Source organism: Balaenoptera acutorostrata, chromosome 5 (assembly GCF_949987535.1).
Source record: "Balaenoptera acutorostrata chromosome 5, mBalAcu1.1, whole genome shotgun sequence".
Lineage (NCBI taxonomy): Eukaryota > Metazoa > Chordata > Mammalia > Artiodactyla > Balaenopteridae > Balaenoptera > Balaenoptera acutorostrata.
This window is the reverse complement of record NC_080068.1, coordinates 121,459,157-121,481,295: the sequence shown is the minus strand read 5'-3', so window position 1 is coordinate 121,481,295 and position 22,139 is coordinate 121,459,157. Positions and strand designations below refer to the sequence as shown.

Here is a 22,139-nt window from a genome sequence, read left to right as displayed (position 1 = left end):
TTGGAGAGGTCATAGACTTAGTGGTTCATTTAAAATGTCAGTTTTTATTCCCTTCCTACAATATATTTTGATAAACAAAGTCAAAGTGGAAGTAGGCTAACAGCATTCTTAATTTCCAGGATCAAATGCATCCTGTGATGTTTTGGTGCTACTTGTGAGGGAGGGTTCTGGTGTTTTTCTGCAGCAGAAGGAGAAGCAAGCAGTGTGGTGACAGTACTGCCTGTTCTAATCTGTGTACACATTTGTGTTTCCATTACCTCCAGGAAGGACCCTTTACTCTTGCCTCCTCTCTGGGCACTACTTGCACAAAATCAGCTATTCTACTCCCTCAAATAAATCCAGTATGTATATGATATTGTGATATAATAAGAAATACATATTTGGGTTTTGACTCTGGTTCCTGGCACAGAGCTCCTAAATCCCTTGTAATTTCCTGAGTGACAGGGTTGTAAAGAGTGTCTTTTCTTATTTACAATAAGTTCCTTTAAACCTTTTCTGAGTTTCTGAGTTTCTGCTAATGACTTGACTCTTAATGGGCCCCTAGATAGCTTCAGATGGGGGCTGGTTGCTATAGAGGAACCAAACATATAATTAGAGGGTTGGAACTTTCAGCCCCACCCTCCGACCTCCAGGGAAGGGAAGAGGGACAGAGGATTGAGTTATTCACCAATAGACAATTATTTAATCAACCATGCTTGTGCAACGAAACCTCCATAACTCAGGGCTGGTAAGTGCATCCATGTGCTGGGAGGGTGGTACACCCCAGACTCCACAGGGACTCCACAGCTCCTGTGCTCAGGACCCTTCTGGACCTTGTCCTAAGTACCTCTTTGTGTATAATAATAGGAAGTAAAGTGTTCCCCTGGGTTGTGTGAGTCATTATAGCAAATTATAAAACCTGATGAGGGGGTCATGGGAACCCCTGATTTGCAGCCAAGTTGGACAGAAGTGTGAGTAACCTGGGAACCCACTACTTGTTACTGGAGTCTGAAGGGGGCAGTTCTGTGGGGCTGAGCCCTTAATCTGTGGGGCTGCACTAACCCTGAATAGTTAGTGTCAGAATTGGATTAAACTGCAGGATACCTAGCTGGTGTCTGCAGAAAATTGGAGAATTGCTTGGTATGGAAAACTCACACATTTGGTGTCAGAGGTGTCTGAGAAAAAATATCTTAGGGATGTATTACACGGTAACCTTGTTGGGAGATATGGAAATAATGATATCCTGAAAAGTTATGTTTTTCTTATCTTTCTCTACCACAAATTTAATATTATGTCTCAGTATGTGTTTGATAGGAGTGAAATAAAATACTAAGGAAGATGTTCTACAGTGTCTTGAATGTTTTAGTTTTAATAAATATATAGAGAGATAGCTTTGACGTACATGAAAATGAGATATTTTATATTACTGTCTTGAAATACAATGGGAATTGCCCTTGAATATTTATTAATATGTAAGGATTGTTTTCATAGTGCTCTGAAGGTATATTTTAATAACCCACCAAAGAAAATTGGAGTTCTGAGAATGCAATTTGTTTATCAAAAGAACAAGGACCTCCACAATGCCTTTTAGATAGAATTTAATTATGAGCTTAGTGAGCTTAGCTTGATAGAGGCTCTGTCTCTATCAGGTTGGAAAAAAGGTCCTCAAAGTCTTCAAGTATTAAAAAGTATCCAGACAAGTTCATACCATGTTAGGATTCTCAGACCACTGCAGGATTCTTAGTTACCATAATATATTAAATATTGTGGGAAAACAATGCCAAATAATGTCTTAATTTTTGAGTTAAAAAAATTTTTTTTTTACAAAATCAATCTACTTGCATTCTTATGTCCAAACTCTATGTTAACTGGACTGATTATGAAATCAAAATAATATTAATAAATTTTAATATATGGGAAATAAGCTTCAAAGTAAATATATAGGGTCTACAAAGTGGGAAAACTGTAGCTTTAAGTGATCATTATGTCACCATTTGGAACAGAATAAACACGAAGTGCTACATACCTACTGCTAAGTTTGGGTGTCTCCATTCTCCAGAGCCTAAATTATCTGCTAGTATGTTATACATTTGGGAAATATATTCATTCTTTCATCTTATTAACATATTAACAGTTCAAAACTTAGTATACCAATAATTAATATTATTATGCAGGCCACACTTACTACTAGAGAGTGACTTAGACAGTGAAAATAAAATCTTTTGGGCCTATTTTCAATTTCCAGTTGATATATTTCCTGCCTTGGTCTCAGTTAACATTTTTAGTGCTAAAATTTCTGTGAATGTATCATTCTTTTTGGAATGAGATGTTGCCTTCTTTGCTCTGATTCAAAATGGCAAATTCTATTGTTTTCTTTTATTCTTGCATGACAGGTAAGATAATCACTGGAAAAATCAAAACAAGCAACCTGAATGCATTCTAATCCAAATGTCACTTTTAATTTTTATAAAGGGTGAATTTTTATTTTAATCACTTTTCTAAGAAAATAGATATATTTTTATGTATCATTTAGCTTATTTAGTTTGTATTTTTAAGCTCTGTACTTACCTCAGGATCCATTGGAGGGTATTTTCTTCCTTTGCTCTTTCCAAGGCATTTTGTTTTACCTTCTTCCAGTAATTGACACCAGAAACCTTTATGAGAATCGAACCTAAAAAAATAAAAAATACAAAGAAAAAAAAAGTATTTTTCAAGCAACTTATAAGATACACTGACCAAAAACATGAATATTTTTATTTGGATATTAATCTATAACCAAGGAAACTGGCATATTTTTTGACTGCATCACTTTACATAAAGTCTTTTGGCATACTTCTGAATTCTCAGTCCATCTGTCATATTTGTGAGTTTGCCAGATTTCTAATAGAAAAACTGTCAGCAGAAGGTCTCCTATTAATAGAAATTAATAAGCATACCTCCTTCATCTGGAAGGAAAAAGTTTTATAAATTTCAAGCCCATTCTTTCCCTTTGCAGGTTTTAAAAATGACAAGTCAGTCTTCATCCATATCTACGGATTTACACAGTACTTGTACCATTCAGTTACAGGTTAATAGAAGAAGAGGGTTTTGGTGTGTCATGGAGTGATGAATTTCAGGAGTCTCTAGCTCTAATCTATTTAATTTTTTTCCAGAGACACTTCCTTATTTTGGTATGAGCTCTGTATTAAAGTAATAACACCTGTAAAAAAGATTTTCATGGCATAATTGTAATAAAAATAATAGTAGCACATTAAACTTATATTTTAGTTTACCAAAATATTTCATATAACCCTTTCTCATTTGAGCTTTTCTTATAACCCCTTAATGATATGGAGTATAGCATTTGTCCCATTTAATGGCACTTAGCACAGTGTTTGGCTCTTTGTGAACACTCACCAACTGTTAGTTGAATAAAAAAATGAAAATGAAGGAAGTGCTTGTCAAGGTTTATTTATCTTGGACTATATACTTTTTCAGTATGCTGGTGACAACTCAAGTCTAAGCCTCCTGACCCTAGGTAAAGGGCCTTTTCTCTTCACTGGTCTCTGGGTATGTTCTGTATTATCATTCATTATGAATAAATAGTAATTTCCATGCTTGAATATAAAAGTGAAAGTAACAGTCAGCAATGGTGATTCTTTCACATGGCTTTTGTTATTCAACGATTCTATTGCTATAATTTTTTCTTCATTAGAAAGAATTATCATTTAGCGCCATCTTTTCCTTTTGTCTTTAATTCATACTACTTCCCAGAATGCTGCTTCTAACTTTTTCTTAAAACTATAGTGTAAACAATGAACAACTGGAAATTGAAATAAAATCATTTAAATTAGCATAAAAACATGAAACACCTAGGGATAAATTTAGCACAAAATGTATGCAAGATCTGTACAATGAAAACTACAGTTGTTAAGTGAAATTACATAAGACATAAACAAAAAAGAGCTATACCATGTTCACAGATCAGAAGACTAAATATTTTAAAAATATCAATCGTCTCCAGATTTATCTAGATATTCAATGTGAGTCCAAAACTCCAATGGACTTTTTTTTTTGGTAGAAATTGAAAATATGATTATAAAATGTATATGGAGATACAAGCTAATAATTTGTTTTAGACAAGCTAAAACAATTTGAAAGAGAAGATCAAAGTTGGAGATCTTATACTATTTAGTTTCAAGATTTACTATAATGCCACGGTAAGCAAGGCTGTGTAGTATTGGCACCAATGGGTCAATGAACAAAATAGAATCTAGAAACGGACCAACACATCTACTGTCAACTGATTTTCAAAAGTAGGTGCCACAGTAGTTCAATGGGAAAGGACAGTCTTTTAAATAAATTGAACTGGAAAAATTGGATATCTATATGGAAAATATGAACACTGACCTCACACTGTATATGAAAATTAACTTGAAATGAAATCTCATTTCATGAATGAGCTAAGAGCTAAACTGTAAGAATTCTGGAAGTAAACATAGGAAAAAACACATAGAAAATTTTGGGGTTAGGCAAAGACTTCTTAGGATGAATGATAAAAGAATAATGATAATTTTGAATACATCAAAATTTAAACGTTTGCTTTTCTAAAACACTTAAGAAAATGAAAAGAGAAACCACATGTTGGGCAAAAATATTTGTAAAACGTTAATCTAATAAAGGACTTATATTCAGAATATACAAGTGAACTCAATAAAAAAAGATGACATTACCAATAAAAATTGAGTAAAAGATTAGAATAAACACTTTATCAAAAACATAGATGAATGACCAATAAACAAATGCAAATTTGCTCAGTATCATTAGTCATTAAGAAAATGCAAATTAAAATCACAAATGAAATACCACTAGATACTAGAATGACTTAATTTAAAAAGGCCAATACCAAGTGTTGGCAAAGATGTGGAACAGCTAGAACTGTTACACCTTTTGGTAGAAATTTAAGATATTACAGACACTTTGGAAAGTTTCTTATAAAGTTAAATACGTAATTACTATATGACCCACTAATCCCATTTCTAGGTCTTTATCCAAAAGAAATGAAAATATATGTCCACACAAAGATCTGTACACAAATGTTCATGGTAGCTTCATTCATAGTAGCCCCCAAGTGGAAGCAACCCTATGTCCATCAACTGGTGAAAGGATAAACAAATTGTGGTATATCCATAAAATGGAGCACTACTTAACAATAAAAAAACCCCAATTACTGATAGATGTAACAACAAAGAGGAATGTCAAAAGCATTATGCTAAGTGAAAGAAAGTAGAAGAGTGGTTGCTAGGGCTCAGGGGTGAGGGGAAAGGACTGACTGCAATAGAGCATGAGGAAACTTTGGATTAATGGAAATGTGCTATATCTTGATTGTGATGGTGTATACAACAGTACATGTTTGTCAAAATTCATCAAACTGTACAATTAAAATGGGTGGATTTTATTATATGTAAATTACACATCAATAAAGCTGATTTAAAATTATATTGTGATTGAATGTGTGATTTGGAGAGTAGTCTTTCTGTAGCTAATGTTGTAGACTTTATAACTATAGCCCTATGAAAAGAAGGCAAACCTATATCTCTGTCTCTGCCCTGCTTTGGATATTAGAGACACTAAAGGATTACTCACATCCTACTTGTGCAAAGCCCATTTCTGATCATTATTAAAGCAATTGTGTGGGATCAAGACACAATATGAGAGCTTCCCTGGTGGCGCAGTGGTTGAGAATCTGCCTGCTAATGCAGGAAACACGGGTTCGAGCCCTGGTCTGGGAAGATCCCACATGCCGTGGAGCAACTAGGCCCGTGAGCCACAACTACTGAGCCTGCGCGTCTGGAGCCTGTGCTCTGCAACAAGAGAGGCCACAATAGTGAGAGGCCCGCGCACCGCGATGAAGAGTGGCCCCCACTTGCCACAACTGGAGAAAGCCCTAGCACAGAAACGAAGACCCAACATAGCAATCAATCAATCAATCAATCACTAAAGAAATCTTAAAAAAAAAAAAAAAAAAAGACACAATATGATATATCTCCATGTTGTTTATATTCTTGTTTGCATCTGTAAGGCAACTGAATAAATGTTTCATAGACAGAGGTATAAGAAAGGAGAGCATTAATAAATCAACTAACGTCAATAAAATAAAAAATAGAGACGATGATTGAAATAGTCTATACACGAAAGCTGGGAAGCTCTAACACAACAACATTTCTGGAAGTCTGCTATTGATAAAACACTTTTCATTAACATTTTGTTATTGGTAATTTCCATAACTGAATTCTGACTCATTTTAAGTGTTTAAATGATCGAAATTCAGAATACAGACTAGCTATTATTATGATTTTTTTTGCTAATATACCTAACTATAGATACATGTCTGCAACATACACATGCCTTATGTTAAAATGAGCAGCTTTCTGACAGAATGTTTCTTTAAGAAACAGTAACTTCACACATATTAAAATTAAAAATCAAAAGAAAAATAGGTTTTTCTTTCACCTCTGCTAATTGATTACATCTCATGCAGTGGGCTGTCATGCTGGGCTTTATTGAGAAAAATGTGTGTCTGTGGAGCTGACACCTAGCCCAGACATCTGTAAGTTCTGTAAGCATAAGTTCACAAGCAGTGGTGTAACTGTATCATAGTGGAAACAAAAAGGAGAGGAAGGTAGAAGGGAGATCATATTATTTTTCAGGTTGCCTGAGAAGGTGAGGGATTGATGTTGATGAAGCACCTTGTGAGCAATTCAGAGCCCAAGTGAAGAAGCTTGACATGAGATGGAGAAAGATCTTCTCCCACATCTTTTCAGAATATCAGCAGTGTCCCTCTGAAAATTAGCCTCAGGACTACTAATATCTGGTAGAACAGCAAGGAAACAACCTTTTTGTGTAGGCACTGGCAGCTAGTCATTTCGTGTGGGAACTAGTAATGGCTAGGATCCTCTTTAAAGGCTTTCAGGAAGAGAACATTTTGGAGAAAATTTTATGTGTTGTTTAGTGTCTCTCCATGGTTACCCCTTCCTAGAGGCAGGGATACTTTATCATTGTGTGCCCAGAGTCATGCCATAATAGTCATTCAATAAATCTTTGTTGAATTAAAGAAAAAGCAAGAATGCACTGGTTCTTAAGTTTGTGTGGAATATCACCTGGGGATGTTTAGAAATAACTGGAAGAGACTTGTGGGCATGGACAATCAAGATTCTCCAATGATTCAGCCTCCAACTAGTAACATCTCTATATTAATGAAAATGTGACCTTCGTTTTACCCTTGGGAAAGTGAATCCCAGGGAACATTCAGATTACACTTAGAAGGTGCAAGAATGTTTGAAATGTCTTTACACGGAAATAACATTTCTGTGAACGAAGACTGAATTGTGTGGATATGCCAAATTTTCTTAAATCCATTTATCAGATTGATTCTAGCTTTTGGCTATTATGAATAATGCTGTGGTGAACAATTCTTTGTGGACATAGGTTTTCATTTCTTTTGGGGTAGATTCCTAGGAGTGGAATTGGATTATTTGTAAACTTCTGTTTAATTTTTTAAGAAACTACAAAACTGCTTTTCTAAAGTGGCCATATATTATACATTACCATCAGCAATATATGAGGTTTCCAGTTTCTCCACATCCTTACCAACATTTGGTATTGTCTTTTGGATTATAGCCATTCTAATGGTATCTCAATGTAGCTTTAATTTGCATATCACTATGATTACACATTTATTATGCAAAGTGACAATGTGTCTGGAGATGGATTATTTTTATTTATTTTTTAACATGTTTCAAAATTTATTCCTTTTTATCACTGAGTAGTATTCCATTGGATGTACTGATATATATCACATTTTTATTTATTTATTTTTTAATTGAGATATAGTTAATTTACAATGTTGTGTTAATTTCTGCTGTACAGCAAAGTGACTCACTTATACCTACATATACATTCTTTTTTATATTCTTTTCCATTATGGTTTATCCCAGGACACTGACTATAGTTCTCTGTGCTATACAGTAGGACCTTCTTGTCCATCCATTCTATATGTGATAGTTTGCATCTACTAACCCCAAACTCCTGGTCCATCCTCCGCCCTCCCCGCTTCCCCTTGGCAACCACCGGTCTATTCTCTATGTCCGTGATTCTGTTTCTGTTTCATTGATAGGTTCATTCCACATATAAGTGGTATCATATGGTATTTGTCTTTTTCTTTCTGACTTACTTCACTTAGTATGATAATCTCTAGTTACATCCATGTTTCTGCAAATGGCATTATTTCATTTTTTATGGCTGAACAATATTCCATTATATGTATATACCGTATCTTCTTTATCCATTCATCTGTCGATGGACATTTAGGTTGTTTCCATGTCTTGGCTATCGTGAATAGTGCTGCTGTGAACGGCTGCATGTATCTTTTTGAATGATAGTTTTCTCCGGATATTTGCCCAGGAATGGGATTGCTGGATCATATGGTAATTCTATTTTTAATTTTCTGAGGAACCTCCATAATGTTTTCCATAGCAGCTGTACCAACTTACATTCCCACCAACAGTGTAGGAGGGTTCCCTTTTCTCCACACCCTCTCCAGCATTTGTTATTTGTAGACATTTTGATGATGGCTGTTCTGACTGGTGTGAGGTGGTACCTCATTGCCGTTTTGATTTGCATTTCTGTAGAAATGGATTCTTTTTATAATGTCTGAGACAACTTAAAAAGCTCATTTTAAGGTTTCAGTTTTCTAAAGGAAGTATTGATACTTCCTCTTGTTATATTATTCATTAGTAAAAATTTACAATATTGTTTTTCTCTGGTTCTTGTGCCAATTAAAAAAATATTTTATTTATTTATTATTTTTTTATGGCGGGCATGCGGGATCTTTGTTGAGGCATGACGGATCTTTCGTTGCGGTGTGCGGACTCTTCCTTGCGGTGTGCAGGCTTCTCTCTAGTTGTGGTGTGTGGTCTCCAGAGCACGTGGGCTCTGTAGTTTGCGGCATGCGGGCTCTCTAGCTGAGGAGCGCGAGTTCAGTAGTTGTGGCGCATGGGATTACTTGCCCTGTGCGCGGCATGTGCGATCTTAGTTCCCCGACCAGGGATTGAACCCATGTCCCCTGCATTGGAAGGTGGATTCTTTACCACTGGACCGCCAGGGAAGTCCCTCTTGTGCCAATTTGAAGAGCTTAATAAATTGGCAGTGTAGGCTCCAGAGGAATGATTGTGTTTCAATCCTGCCTCCTCAACTTACTTGCTGAGTGACTTTTGGCTAAGCTTTTCTGTGCCCCAGCTTTTGTAGCTGAAAAGTGGAGCTAATAGTGTCTATCACATAGTATTGTTATGAACCAATATATATAAAATACTTAGAACATATAAACATATACTGATTTTGAAATGTTATAAGCACTTTTAAAAACAAATTTATATGAAATTGGAGTAGATTATTCTCTTTTTCACTTCTTAGCATTTCTAGCTGCTTCACAGGTAATCTAGAGAACCAGCAGATTTTAGCTACTATGGCTACTGGTTTTTGCTACTAAAAAAAGTTTTAATTTGGCACAATTTTACTCAAACTCATCTAAAAAGGGAAAGAATTCCTAGACAATATAAATTTGGTTGCCAGGGGAAGTAATATTAGAAACAACTGAAGCAGCTTCAGTTCTTTATGACTTAGTTAAGCCCCATCCACAGAACAAAACAAAACAAACGCACAATCTTCATTCCACTCCTGGCCTTCAAATCCTTATTGTCCATTTATTGAAGTTTTCATAGTAAATTATTATTAAAAATTCATATAACTCAGTCTGGTTTCATTCATGTTAATAAACAGGTTAATTGACTGAGAAATAAAGATGTCAGGTTCAGTGTTCACTAGTATTTAACTAGTACTTGTAAGTGGGAAGACTCCTGTCACAGTCACTGATGGCTGGTATAATTCTGAATGGATATATTCATGGGAAAGTTAAAAGTTTACATTTTTCATTTTAGTTTATACAAATTAGCACAATTCCATGCTGAGCATTATTTTTCCTGGTTTTTCTTAAATGATTAGACAGCTTTTAAACACTAAAAACGTAATATGCAAGCTAAAATAATGTTAGTATTATCAATGTTATTTATAATTTAGGGATTAAGGTTACGTTGAACAAGAATTGTAAAATGTGAATTTACTTAATTGAATGAGAAAGTTCCCATTTATATTTTTTAAAGCTTAAACTGCTTATTTCAGGTCACAGCCACACTCACTAAGAAAATCAGATTTTTACGGATTCAATATATCATTTAAAATCCATGATGACAGTACTAAGTCATTTTAAGATATCATAGACCATCCATGACTGTATGAAATTTGGAAGTCTTGAACACTTCTGTAGTGATTGTGGAAAAGAATAAATAACACTCTTAACAGTGGAAATTTATTGCCATTTTTCTTGAAAATAGTTTTGAAATTGGAACTTTTTAAATATTGAAGATAATCAATTTATAGATCTCAAACTGGAGTACTCTTTCATGCCAAAACTGTATGGTAAAACCTTTGCATAGACCTAGTTTCATTCATTTATTCTACTGTGTGCAAAGAACTGGATTTATGTGGTTAGTTGAGAATTCATATCTGTTTGCAGTTCAGTACATTCTTCGAAGGCTTTAAATAATTTTTTTTTAAAACTACTGAAGAGGTAGTCTTCACTATCATTAGCAGGAAAAATATGAAGCAATAAATGACATTCCTGAGAACATACATTTTCTACACCCAGTCATCTCCAACATATCCAAAGCACCACAGAAACAACTTACCAGTACAATTAGTTTAATAAGAATAACTAAATTTTGAGGGCAGGATTCAGAACAATTGCAAAGGGCATGGATAAAGGAGGATTTGGACCTCAGTCAATGACATGAAGTTCCAAATATTCTACAACAGGTATACTGCTGGTTTTTACAAGGTGTGTCAGGCCAACTGATTGACAAGAAAATTAAAAAGAAACTGAATGGCAGTACATTATCTATCAGCAGGGTGAGTAGACAGCCCTGCTGGACCAGATGCTGTGGTTTCAGAGACTACACACATCTTATCTTGCTACTTCACCCACTGAGCCCCCAGTAAGGGTACAGAATCATGTAAGGGGTAATTTTAGCCAGATACATCCCAGGTGCAAAGTGACCCATAGTTCTTTGTATACAGTACGTTGCTTTGATATTACTTCTCTTAAGTTTACACTCCCTTTACCCTTGGAGGTGAATAAAAAGCTTGCTGCTGAGCTGGATGCAAAGGGGACAGATATACAGCATGCAGGTCAAGGACCATTCCATAAGAAAAAGAGATTATGTTTTTATAGAATACTCCATTCTTTCTGAAATACAGTACTTTGCTATATACTCTATAAAAAAGACCCAAAGATAAGCCAACTTGAAATAGAAAACTGTTTAGAAAATAAAAACTTTCTTTTCTAAGAGATACTTAAAAGGATATAAAGCAGAAAGTGGACTCGAATTTCTAATGAAAGCTAAATTCACTCAGCTTTCTTTAAGGTCAAGCTGAAAGTTAAATACCTAAGGCTAGTGTATGTGTTGGTACTTCAACTAAGCTCTCCAAAGCTCTGATAGGATTCACACTATAGAAAACACAGAGGTCAGAAGGTTAATAGTAACAACAAAGTAAATGACTGTTAGGAAGGAAGGGCAAAACTCTCAAGTTCCACCTACTCCTTTGTCCTCTAGATCAGAATGTCTCTCTTACCGTGTGTCTCTACATATGATTTATGCAAGATGTACGCAGTATTTGATGGTTTTCTGCAAACCTTTTTCTGTAAGGGACAGTGAAAGGTAAAGGAATCTTGTCTCTCACTTTCTAAACTGCTATATAGCATAAGGAGTACAATGAAAAGAGAAAAGCAGTTGATCTACAGAACTGAGTTTTATACTGAGAGATACAATGGAAGAATTCCACACTGCAGTCTTAATCGGTTTTTTTAAGGCTCAGCCTATGACCCTAAAATTAAATATACATATTACAGTGAGAGCCAAGTGCACAGTTCATCCAGCTCAGGATCTCCCAGTTGCTTGTTCCAGTTGCATGTGAAATAGGAACAAACACAACCTTCATACATCTGATTGCCAACCATTATAAATGGACAAAGTCAGATGGAGGTCTTATTTAAAATGCTAAATGAACCCCAGAGTCAGGATTAAGGTGAGGCAAGAGAGGCACCTTGGCTGAAAAATTTTAGGAGCCACTAACTCTCAAGTATTTGCAGGGTCCTGAGAGTGAGTGCCTCCTTAAATTCTAGTGCTTCTCTTGCCTCACCCTGGCCCCCACCCTGATGGAGTTGACTATCTAAGAAAATCGGTGGGAACCAGCAAAAGAAAACCAAACCAGAGCTGTAACTGCTGAGACCTCTGAAGAAGAGGTGGCAGGGTCAGTCATACAGTGGGTAAAGACCAGCAAAAAATGGAATTAAGTGTAGAAGTAATAATAGCACCTTTCTCTCTGCCTATTCAGTCACCTATTGGGCTATTTCTTTTCTTTTTTTTTAATATGTGAGTTATTTATGTATGTATGTATGTATGTATGTATGTATGTATGTATGTTTGGCTGCGTTGGGTCTTTGTTTCTGTGCGAGGGCTTTCTCTAGTTGCGGTAAGTGGGGGCCACTCTTCATCGCGGTGCGCGGGCCTCTCACCGTTGCGGCCTCTCTTGTTGCGGAGCACAGGCTCCAGACGCGCAGGCTCAGTAGTTGTGGCTCACAGGCCTAGTTGCTTCGCGGCATGTGGAATCTTCCCAGAGCAGGGCTCGAACCCGTGTCCTCTGCATTGGCAGGCAGATTCTCAACCACTGCGCCACCAGGGAAGCCCTGGGCTATTTCTTGCTGTATGACGTTGGTTTTTGAAAATTACACAGAAGAGAGAGGAGTTCATAAATCACCTAGTTCAAGAAGTCTTTTTAATACTTCCAAGAGGTCTCACTATTGTCTGTTAAATAGGCTTAGTGCTTACCAACTTAAAGTAGCCTCTTTTAAGGTTAGTTGTTGCTTTTAAGATTTGCAACTGTTTTGTTCCTCTCTTTTCTTTCAAGGGGAAATCTTTCCTAGTTAGAAATCAATAGAGGATTTTGGACATTTCTTTGCCAAACAGTTGAAATGTTCTTTCTCAAGTGGTTAATATCAACTGGAAATAATCAGTGTGTAAGGAACAGCTAACCTGATAGCTGTATCACCAAACTACAATTTCTTTAAAATCAGTTCTCTGCTGAAACGTCAATAAATTAATTAGAATATAAACTTACGTTAAAGCTTCTGAGTAATTATAATGAGGAGAGACTCCTAGAAACTTCTGTACTTCATCCATCACTGTAGCAGGATCAGTTCTTAGCTGTTGCCCATCAATAATTAGCAACTAAATTAACAAGGAAATAAAAAAAAACAATGCACATTGAAAAAAGACATGTAACTGCATAATTAAAAAATTCTGCACTCTGAATTTATTCAATGAGAGACGGAGGGGATTTGTGTGCGTTGTTGTTAAGACTTAACCAGGCCATCCTCATTAATGACCTGGAACAAAAAATAAATCACACTAATTAAATGTGCTCACGTTTTGTAGTCCGAGAAGTCCTGCAAACACTATGAAAACAAAAAAGCCATTTGAGGGTACCAAGAGAGCTTAAGAAATGTGACTACAAAATCACAAATGGAAACCAAGTGTAAAAACAGATAAAACAATGATTCCATGATTCAAGGTGGGAAGCAGCATTGCAGGAAAGAAGAAAAGTGACCAGACCAGGTACAGTGAGACAGAGGACATGGCCATTCTCCATGATTCCAGTCAAAGGAGTAGCACTGTAAAGTTTTAAGAAATATTTTGATAATCCATTTGGAGAAAAAGGTAAGAGTCCCAGAAAGCCTGAAAGTAAACAGAAGTTCCTCAACAGACTAAAGGCAAGAATTTGCTTGTTACTCTGGTGAGGGAAGGGGGTGGTCCCAGCAAGACAAAATGACAGGAGACCATGATGAAGGGCCATAAAGCCTGGAAAGCAGCTCTTGCTCACACCTCTTCTCCAATATTTCTATTTAGTCTCTACCAGCCTCGTTCATTAGAACTTTCTCTGTTGATGGACACGTTCAACGGCTGTGGTATCTAACTGGTGACTACTGAACATTTGAAATGTGGCTAACGTGATTGAGAAACTTAATTTTTAATTTTATATAATTTTAATAAAAATTTAAATAGCCATATATGGTTGCATATATGGTATCATTATGGCTAGCATGTTTCTAGACACACAGGCATATACTGTGTCTGATGTGACTGGACTGCTTTATGCAATCCAGTAGGGGCTGATTTTGTAATCTAGGCTAATGCTAGGCAAAAGAGAGAAGCAAGGAAGCCAAGGAAAACATAGGACTTGTGAAAAATGCAGCAAGGTGGTTCAAAGGGAAATAACGGCACCTAATTAAGCAAAACAATATTTGCCTTGTTTGGTTAAGAGATTCTCAAGCTTTATTCTCAGAATAAGAACCAGGAGTATCAAGCTTCTGATGCTGTCTACAATCAGGAAGGGTATGCACTAGAAAACAGGGCAGGGAGAATTATCCTGAAATACTTCTAGAAAGAAGAGTAGATAGTTTTTCTACCTCTGCCTATTACTGTTTGCCAGAGTCTCATTTACAACTAAAGAGTAAAGGCTAGTAATGTTTTAATGAGTAAAAATTCCCTCTAGCCTAGAGGCAAAGTCACTAGCCTAGAGGAACCAGCAAAAGAAAACCAAACCAGAGCTGTAAACTTAATGAGACGGTAACATGATGTAGATTCTTATTGCTCAATACCTGAAAGGGAGGGAAATAAATAAGCCATCTCTCGATGTGGCTGGCATACCACCCTGGGACCAAACATCTCTTCTGCAAGGCTCTAAGCTCAGAGGATGCACGGGGCCCGGCTGAGATCACTTCGTAGAAGCTAAACTTCAGAGCTGCGGGATCTTCATGGGATCGCTGATGCTATGATGAAAAGGTGGATAATTAAACCGACTTGAATCATAGGCATAAATAATTAAAAAACAATCCCTGTGACAAGTCTCAAAGCTAAAGGAAGAAGTGCCTCACTGCTGGAGAGTTATTTGTGCAATTAATAAAGGATGAAAATGTTTGCTTGGAGCATCAGGATTTAAAATTATGACACTGATGAGAGTATATGTTTGAGAATTAATTGGTAGAGGTGGAATTCTTCTTGATAGGATTCCTTAACCAATTTTTCTGAGTCGTTTCCTTAGTGTATACATATTATTCTGAAAGTAAACTTTTGAAAGTTGCCTTAATGCCCCCTTTTCAGCCCATAAGAAACCATTTATCACATCCAGTGAATATCCACAATGCACAAAGCACCCTACTAGTTCTGCCACGTAGTTTAGCTCCATCTAGTAATGCAGTTTTAGATTAGAAAAGCCCTATCGGCTATTTAAATGGAGAAACTACTGAAAACTCTGACGTGCATTATCTGAAACCCACAGCTTTTATAATATACTACCTAGCATCTCAAAGCCAAGATTATTTTACCTAATGGTAACCTTTGTGACGAATCAGAATCGCTTATTGTACAGAAAATGCAGAGAGCAGCAATCCAGATAGGAAAGCGTTTCATAATGGCTCAGGCTCACGCCCAGGGGTTTGAGGAAATCACCTTTCCCCTAAATTGACCAAAAAATATTCAGGCTTAGTGGTGGGTTTGTGGATGTTTACCACATCTAGTTGAATAGCAAATTTGCTGCAATTGAGATTCAAATGACTATACTACAAACTCCACTAGACTTTGTTAAGGCCTGCATTTTGCCACTGTGGAGCGATTTATTTGTAATATTTAGGACGTTTTGTGAGCTTGCAGCCTTGAAACCTCCTTTTTCAGCAAATTCTCAATTTTTCAGGGGCTAAGTGGTTGCCAAGCTCCAATTTTCTTCTTTCTTGTTGAGTCAATTAAGGCTTATTTCTTTTTTGTCTAGATACCTAGTGGAAAAGGTAAAAGGCACAATATCAAATCAGTCAGTTTGCAATCTGCTGTATTTTTGATTTAAAAGATGGCTGTAGGAGTTGGGCATGACTGATTCGTGCAGAGTTGTGGGTTCCAGCTTTCCAGGATGTCTCATTCCCTATCATGCAGATCATTATCAGTATGCCTGTCTAAGATCCCATGACCTTCCCCCAGTCTGTCCCAGCCACAAAACCTTTCCTGACAATCTGTGCTTCCTTTTGTGAACATGGAAAAACTGCTTTTGTTAAAAAAGACCCCATGCTGAGAAACTTTATTCTCTAATATCATAGATTGTCAGGAATTTAGATGTTTGAAGTCAGGGAGAATGGAATATCCCAGTCTTGCCTGGAGGATCAGAGCTATGTGGGTCACATTAATACAAAGAAGCCTTATTTCCAACCCAGGTGCAGAGTTTCAGGTAAGTGATTTTTGGACGTAACATTCCACATTTATCTTAACTTTATAGTTTCCAAGGAAATTGGACCGTTAGTCTGCTTTTCAGCCCTGACCTACTGACAACCAGCTTACACACAGCCCTGCCTGCATGTATCAAACACTTCATGTTAATTTTACCTTAATATCTCCCCTTACAAATACTTCTCTTCTTTAGGGAAGTGCCCAAATAGTTCTTCAAGTGTTCAGGCTCCTCTGCTGCAGCCAATTAATATACCTAACTTGTTGTTCCTGGTGGTCTTTATCAGATGGGCTTTATCACTGTAGGAGTCTGTCACTTAACACTTTCTGATTTATACACTGGTTATTTACACATATTTCTCCAATTAGACTGAAAGCGATCTCAAGTGTAGCATCCACATTTGTTAATTTACCTGTAGAACATACTTAGAACAGTACTTTGTACATGGTAGTCATTAAAATAATTTAATGAATGGATGAACACATGAACATTAGGAAAGTGGTTTTTTTTTTCTTTTTTAAAGATCAAATTTATAGAGAGAATGTTTTGCTTATCTCTTTTAAATTTTATTTATTTATTTATTTATGGCTGTGTTGGGTCCTCATTTCTGTGCGTGGGCTTTCTCCAGTTGTGGCAAGTGGGGGCCACTCTTCATCGCAGTGCGCGGGCCTCCCACCATCGCGGCCTCTCCCATTGTGGAGCACAGGCTCCAGACGCGCAGGCTCAGTAATTGCGGCGCACGGGCTTAGTTGCTCCGTGGCATGTGGGATCCTCCGGGACGAGGGCTCGAACCCGTGTCCCCTGCATTGGCAGGCTGACTCCCAACCACTGCGCCACCAGGGAAGCCCCAGGAAAGTGGTTTTTAAATTACAAAACTGAGGAATGATAACTAAGGATACTAGAGACTAAACACACTGACTCTATTAAATTTGTTATGCTCTTATATTTAATTTTGACTGCTTTTTATTGAACTTTTTCCACTCGATTAATAAAATATCACTGGGGCAGTTTTTTTCCTATTATTTTTAATATTTATTAAAGTAAACATGTATTTGATGTGTAAGTTTTATTATTAGAGTCTGTTAAATTATTTCAAACTGATCGTTTCTGTGCTAGGTTCTAACCAACAGCAGAAGCATAATGGCAACCCTGGAGTGTATGAGAAAGAGGCTTAGAACAGGGAACACTGGCTGGGCTTTCAAGGATGAAGAATTCATTCTTATATTTAGTTTTGCTACTAAGTTATTTCTTCAGTACAGCAGTTATTTAAGCTCTTTTAGAGTCAGGGTCATCAGTCTACGGCTAAATTTTGCTTGTTGCTTGTTTTTCTAAATAAAATTTTATTGGAACACAGCTAGGCTCATTAATTTCCATATTGTCTATGGCTGCTTTTGCAATACAATGGCAGAGTTGTAACCATATGGCCTGCAAAGCCTGAAATATTTACTCTCTGGCCCTTTACAGAAAAAAAAAAAAAAAAAAAAAGACCTGTGATTTTTGCTTTGGGGAATCAGTTATATTCCTTATCTGTAAAATTGAGATAATAATAGCAGCATTATACACATATTAGATGAAAAATAATGATTTTAAGTTGTAACACTTTACTTTTAAAATGCAGATATATAGAAGCAGAATACATACAAGTATATACTATTTTGTTTGCTCTATTTTAATTTCTTCACTGTATTAATACATTTTATTAAATACATGAATTAAATGAATGCAAAATTAAGAAAAAGTTAAGGGGAACGTTTCTCCATGGAAACAAAGAAAAATTTATTTACCTTCCTGAAGATATAAAGCTAGCAAGTCTCTTCTGTTAAAACCCGAGGTGGTGGCTATTGCTGAAAACTACCCTCCCTTCTCCATACTCCTCTTCTACTTGCTGGATTCTGTCTGTATTTTCCTTACCTGGTACCAGGAATATGCTCGGTCTGATGGGTCAATGAGAATGGTGATGATCTTGGCTTTGGGGACCAGAGAAGCTGCTCTTTTAGGCGCTTCCTCTGAGTGGAAGTAATTGGCACTCTTCTCAAACAGAAAGTCAGTGGTAACATTAGATGGGACTGGGAAGAAATCCATATACCTAGAAAAGAAATATTTCTCAAAATAAGACTGGTTTATACTCATACCCTGGTGACTGAAGATGTTAAAAATGTCCCACAAACAAAATTCATTTGTTTCTTAAACAAAAGCCTTTTTCTTTAAGGCATTTGTCCCACAAGCCTGTTGGCAAGGAAAAAATGTATAGAACACTAATAATGTATTCGAAAATGCTTTTCTAAATACATTTTCTTTTTGTTCTACTTAATATCAAGAAAAAAAGGTATGGGAGATAACAAAAATGTACACACAGAGTGATCAAATGGCAATAATAATCAAACTAACTGTATAAAATGTATCTAAATGCAGAAATATTTTACAGAGAAAAATGTGAGTGCTCAACCAAGAAGAAAATTTGATCGAAACAAATGATGTGTTCAGTTCAAAGGCATTTTGAAAAAACTTAGACAAAACAGTTTTTACTTCATCACAAAAAAAAATAATTTCATTCCCACTAATGTATTGTGCTGCTATTATATTCAACTATAAAGTATCAAAGGGCAGAACAGATCTGATATAAACACTGCCCATTTCCTTAATTTTTTTCCCATATAGAGCCATTTATATTCTTTAGAAAAATTATAGAAGTTTAAAAAGTATGTATATATTTTCAGATATAAAATACTATCAAATTTTCCAAGGTCAGGTCCTGTATCCTTAAGTGTGGTGAGAATTCAAGTCACCAGCAGAGTGAGCACAGGAATACCTGTAGCCTCAAGCACAGAAAGGTAGGACATAATGGGTTTTGTATAATATTCCATTTGTACAAAATGTCAAATATAAATGAATTCAGCGGATGATAGTCGGTATTTCTGAAGCACCAAGGAACATCTTTAAAGGAAAAGGGGCCTTTTTAGAAAGAACATGCAAATTTAACTTCTAGGGTTTCTTACATTTTATAATAATAGCCTCACACTCCACCCACACCCTCTTCAATTCATAAACCACTATGACTTTGGGTTACCAAGACAAGGTAGTTCAGTAATTACTGAACAAGAGAATCATTAACATTTATGTGATGACTTCTTTTTGCAGTGTGTTGTTTTCAGTCACACAATAAAGCTTCTAGTAGGATTCCAGTTGTTACCATATTACAAAGTTTGGCTGGTGCAACAAAGTGATGTCTTGAAACTCAGGGCAGTAAAGAAATCCTTTTATGTTTTCTGGAAATTGCCTTGTTGGTGATATGTCATTCTGGCATCCCTTTCTTTTAGGGGTAAAGACATATATAAACATTTCTGGAAAGTTTGATCTGTTAACTGTTCTGGTGTACACTCTATTTATAGAAAGTGCCATATTTCAGGATACTTTTAAATTTAGACGCCCACACTTGTTCCAGGGGTGCTAAGGTTATATCAAGTGTCTAGTGGTATCTTATTTGGTCCAAGCTTGTCTCAAGCTTGCTTATTCTCAGCAAGGGTCCAAGAATCACAAAAGAAGGGCAGGATAACTTTTAATTTCTAAAAACTGTCCCACCTTCCCAGTAGTCCTCTATACCTACAACACTTTGGGCCTTGAAAACTTCCTCCAGCAGTTCTGGATCTTGGACCCACAAGGCTCCAGGGGCTCACAGAGAAAGCAGGGGCCAGTTCTTGTTTGCCTGTATGCCCGTGTTTTTTCTAATATAGTGGCTGGTACTAATAAGCACTTGAAAAATGTTTGACGAATTCATAAGAAAATAAAGAATTCAGCTTCATATTTCCAGGGTGGAAATACGTCCACTTTTGGAATATGAATTCAGGTTATTCAAAGAATTGGTGAGCAAAAAACTAGAGTGGTTTAATAATATGGGGGATAAGAGCGAATGCCGGCCCCATTTAAGCTTTGCTACTCTCATAACAGCTCAGCAATTTTTTTTAACTGAAAGACATGATTTTTTGCAGCACTCCACATTTATTTGTTTCTCGGGTTGACCCTGTATTTTTAAGTGATTTTACTTAAAGCCAAATTAAGATGTTTAGAGGTTCCAAATGTTAACAGGATTTTATGGCTCTCCATGTGCCACTCCAACCATCCACTGCCTCCCCAGGTAATTATAAAAAATAACACCAAACCATGAAACATAAAACTTAACTGTATGCATAAATCAAACATTTTTCTTAGAGATTCTGATCACGAATCTTGGCTATTTAATCAAAGATGGAGTTTTCTCATTTTCACTTGCCCTGCTTTGCTTGTGCCCTAAGCCTGTGTTTAGGCTGCTGGTTAGTTAGGGCAGCCCTGGTTTTGCCCAGTTCTCCAAGAAGAGCAGATCCATGTATCCAGATTAACTAACTGTGCCTGAGCTTCTGTAAGTGACCTTGGCATGCTGAGACACATAATCTTTAACCTTGTGGCTCTGTGGTCCTAAAGGATATGCTGAGGTGCTGACTGATGCTTCAGGGAGAGGTAAGGCCAGTCCGAAGACTGAATACATTGATGTCCTTGAGAGCAAAACTCTAGTTATCGCTAATAGATTGACATTTGCAGTTACCATTATTTGCTCTTTGTGTTAACTGCCTTTTATAAACACACAATTTGTCAATCAAAAATGTTTACAGTTGGGGTATTTTAGTGAGTTATAATTAAAATCTTTAATTGTCTTTAGTCTTCTACTTATTTATGCCATCTCTTTGTAGGCTACTTAAGGGATTTTTAGTTTCTGTTATATAGTGCCTGTACACATTACTGTCTATGAACAGCTTTTTTTTTAATTGAATATTCTCACAGATATTCTTAAGTCCCAGGGAATCCAAGTATTATTGCATTCCTCTCCACTTCCAAAGCAGTTTTTAATCACCCCCTTTAGTTCTGATGTGAACATCATTTTATTCTACTGTATACAAGCATGTATATTGATATTTGAGTCAGTGGGAAAATAGTGGCTGAAGTAGTTGATGGGTTTCTTGATTCTCACAGCTGTTATTTAACACTACTGCAATTAATTAATATCAAGGACTATACTGAAGAATTGGCAGGGAAATAGATAACAATTAGAATATATGTAAATCCTAGTAGGTGCTCAACTTATACTCGATCCATTTCTTCAGCTTTCCATTTGGATGGCTCACAAGGAAAACTTGAGGGGGTTGATACATATAAAACAGAGATTATGCGATTTGACAACAGAAGTTAATATACACCTTTCTGCTAAACTACATGCAAAATGTTTATGTTCATGCTCTAGAGTTATTATAAGAATTTACTCTTTTATATCACTTTCTGCCCAGAATTTATATCTTAAAAGAAAGACTTCTAGATACATTTTATGATTAACATGTCTGTTTGCAACATTTATTCCTGCTACATCACATATTCTGTGTATATTGACATTTTAACTTTTAATTTTAATTTAACTCTTTTCCTTAGATGGTTGATATGGTTCTAATTTCAAAGGCCAAAAATTAAATTTTGTATATTGTTGATAGCTTTTTTATAGCTTTCATTACTCATAAAATGCATACACTTTTCTAGTTCTATTTATTTATTTACATTTGTACCAAAGTAAAAATTGAAAATTATATATGTGAACTGTAGCATCACTTAAATGCAAAGTGCATAAGAACAGAAAGTTATGAAAGTGTTTTCTTAAGAGTAGAGAGAAATGAAATTCCTGTGTATTAGGTATTTCTCTGACTTTTTATCTGTAATTACCATCA

At 36.1% G+C, this 22,139-nt stretch overlaps 1 protein-coding gene across 2 annotated transcripts in view; it reads right to left on the bottom strand.

Moving 5' to 3' along the window:
• The window catches only part of NDST3 (N-deacetylase and N-sulfotransferase 3), a 165,727-nt gene that overhangs the window by 4,857 nt on the left and 138,731 nt on the right, over positions 1-22,139 (bottom strand). For both annotated transcript variants that reach the window (XM_057547465.1, XM_007172425.2), the window contains exons 10-13: positions 18,310-18,484; positions 14,789-14,959; positions 13,249-13,358; positions 2,548-2,650 (exon numbers count right to left, since the gene is read on the bottom strand). In XM_057547465.1, coding sequence (XP_057403448.1) covers positions 2,548-2,650; positions 13,249-13,358; positions 14,789-14,959; positions 18,310-18,484 — 559 coding nt within the window. The remainder of the gene's footprint in view (positions 1-2,547; positions 2,651-13,248; positions 13,359-14,788; positions 14,960-18,309; positions 18,485-22,139) is intronic.